The following is a 2078-nucleotide window of genomic DNA, read 5'->3' as shown; positions in this document are numbered from 1 at the left end:
GGTCTACCAGATAATTTGTTGTTACTTGCCTCCGATTGTTGTATTGATTCACCATTTGATTATTGTTTACCTAGATTAGGTTAGGACGTATTTGTATATTTCGACAGTCCTTTTAAATCATACCTTCTGAATGACATATTTAAATTTCACACAATGTGCCAAAAAATGACATCTCACCCACAAAGACACCTAAAGCCGGAGACCACAATTCTTTGAATTTGCTTGTTACATGCGATTTCTTATGCAATACCACTGGATCAGTCTATTTGTCTTCAACGAATGGGGCGACACAATTATTTTAATTACATATAAGATGAAAATCTTATGAGTTTTTTTTTATCGGAATATCCAATCCAGTAACATTTCCAAGACAAGTCTATCCCCCCTCTCTCTCTCAATAAAAAAAACTACCACTTTCTATTCAGGAATTCATTTAATATGTTTTTATGATAAAACAGTTTATAAAGAATTACTTGTCATTAATGATTTTAAAATATAAAAAAATGTAAAAGAGGATTGAAAGAAGCACACGTAATTATCAAGAGTTAATAAATCTATAAAAATTATCTGAAAACATGAATGACTGATGAATATGATGACAGTGGAGAAGAACTGCGGATTGTCGTCGATTTCCACTGTTTATCACACACGAAGAGCAAAGATGGCTGAGAGAAGACCGACTATCAAGAGCACGGAGACGCCTGAAAGGGAAGATTGGGAAACATTGATTAATTATGGGATTGGTGAATCGTACAAAGAAATCAAAGAACAGTTAGCAAGTATCTTTACTTTTTATTCCGACGGAAGAAGTCCAACACTTCTTTAACAAGCATAATGGCAATTATTTTTTCTGCATTTTTATGTGTATGTTTATCATTTTATGAACTGTTTACCGAATGATGTCGCTCCACTGTCTTCCTCGTCGGTATTGCCGGGCCGGGTGAGGTCGTTATTTACATATCCCTGAGACATCCTCAGCACGGAGTTAGAGCAGGAATCTTCGTCGCTAGCATCATCACAATCATTGACTCCATTACAGCGCGTTCCCATTTTACAGGAACCGTCATTGCAGAGGTATTCACCTGTGCTACAAACTACAAGTAGGAAAATATTTACATTACTTATATTTGTCTTCATTATTCTCTGCCAATGTCTTCACGTTCAATTAAATGTGTTATACATATTGCTTCTTCTTTTTTTGGATGAAAGATATACAGTGTTGTAGATTGATAGAAACAGTACCCGAGCAGGCATGCGTGTTACAGGCTCTCTCTTCTGAGGTGTCTCCTGAGCAATCTTTGCCGCCATAGTTGGTAGCCGGATTGGTACAAGTTCTGGAGCGCACTTCCTTTCCACCGGAACAAGACTTGGTACAAGAAGACCAGGAGGACCAAGTGGCCCATTTTCCATCTGATATTAATGTAATCCATACCAATATGTGTTCAATTCAACAGAACAATAACAATTTTTTTTATTTTGATTAATGGTAAATATACTCACCGATAGCGCAGGGGGACAGAGAGCAGACTAAAACATCAGACGAAGGACCCGGACAATCTGCGCCTTTTCCTGACTGAGCTGGATTGTTACATTGACGGGTGCGCACTCTATCTCCGTTACCGCATGTTACTGGGCATGCGCTATAGGACGACCAAGATCCCCATCCACCATCAATATCAGCTATATAAAACATGTGTAGTGTGAAAAAGTCTTAATTCATTTAAAAGTAGAAGAGACTTCCAAGTCTTTCAATATCTTAACTAAGGAAAATTTGAAATTAAGGCGTTAACCAGAAACACTTACGTATGCAGACCATGACATTACAACTTTGGGACGATGTTGAAGATCCTGCACAAGTGGCACCATTTCCTTGAGGAGAAGGATTTGTGCAAGTGCGGGTTCGTGACTGCGTTCCTGGACCACAAGTCTGGGAGCATGCCCCCCAGCTTCCCCAGTTGGCCCAAACACCATTCACTATAATTAAGCATTGTAATTTATACTCTTCAATAAAAATTCCACTGGTAAAACAAACCAAGATACTATTCCAAAACAAATTCAAGATAAAAAATTCTTTTAAA

The 2078-nt window shown here is 37.9% G+C and overlaps 1 protein-coding gene across 1 annotated transcript; it reads right to left on the bottom strand.

The window, feature by feature from the left end:
• Positions 1-414: 414 nt before the first annotated feature.
• LOC134258210 (thrombospondin-2-like) lies at positions 415-2031 on the bottom strand. Its single transcript, XM_062740752.1, has 5 exons — positions 1804-2031; positions 1501-1680; positions 1243-1410; positions 894-1094; positions 415-701 (listed from the first exon to the last, which is right to left on the bottom strand). The coding sequence occupies exons 1-5, from the start codon at positions 1814-1816 to the stop codon at positions 643-645; spliced, it is 621 nt and encodes a 206-aa protein (XP_062596736.1). The 5' UTR covers positions 1817-2031; the 3' UTR covers positions 415-642.
• Between the last annotated feature and the right edge of the window lie 47 nt (positions 2032-2078).

The sequence above is a fragment of the Saccostrea cucullata genome, unplaced genomic scaffold (genome assembly GCF_032062105.1).
Source record: "Saccostrea cucullata isolate Sc308-1 unplaced genomic scaffold, CSIRO_AGI_Scuc_v1 ctg16158, whole genome shotgun sequence".
NCBI classification, from domain to species: domain Eukaryota; kingdom Metazoa; phylum Mollusca; class Bivalvia; order Ostreida; family Ostreidae; genus Saccostrea; species Saccostrea cuccullata.
This window is presented reverse-complemented; position numbering and strand designations above follow the sequence as displayed.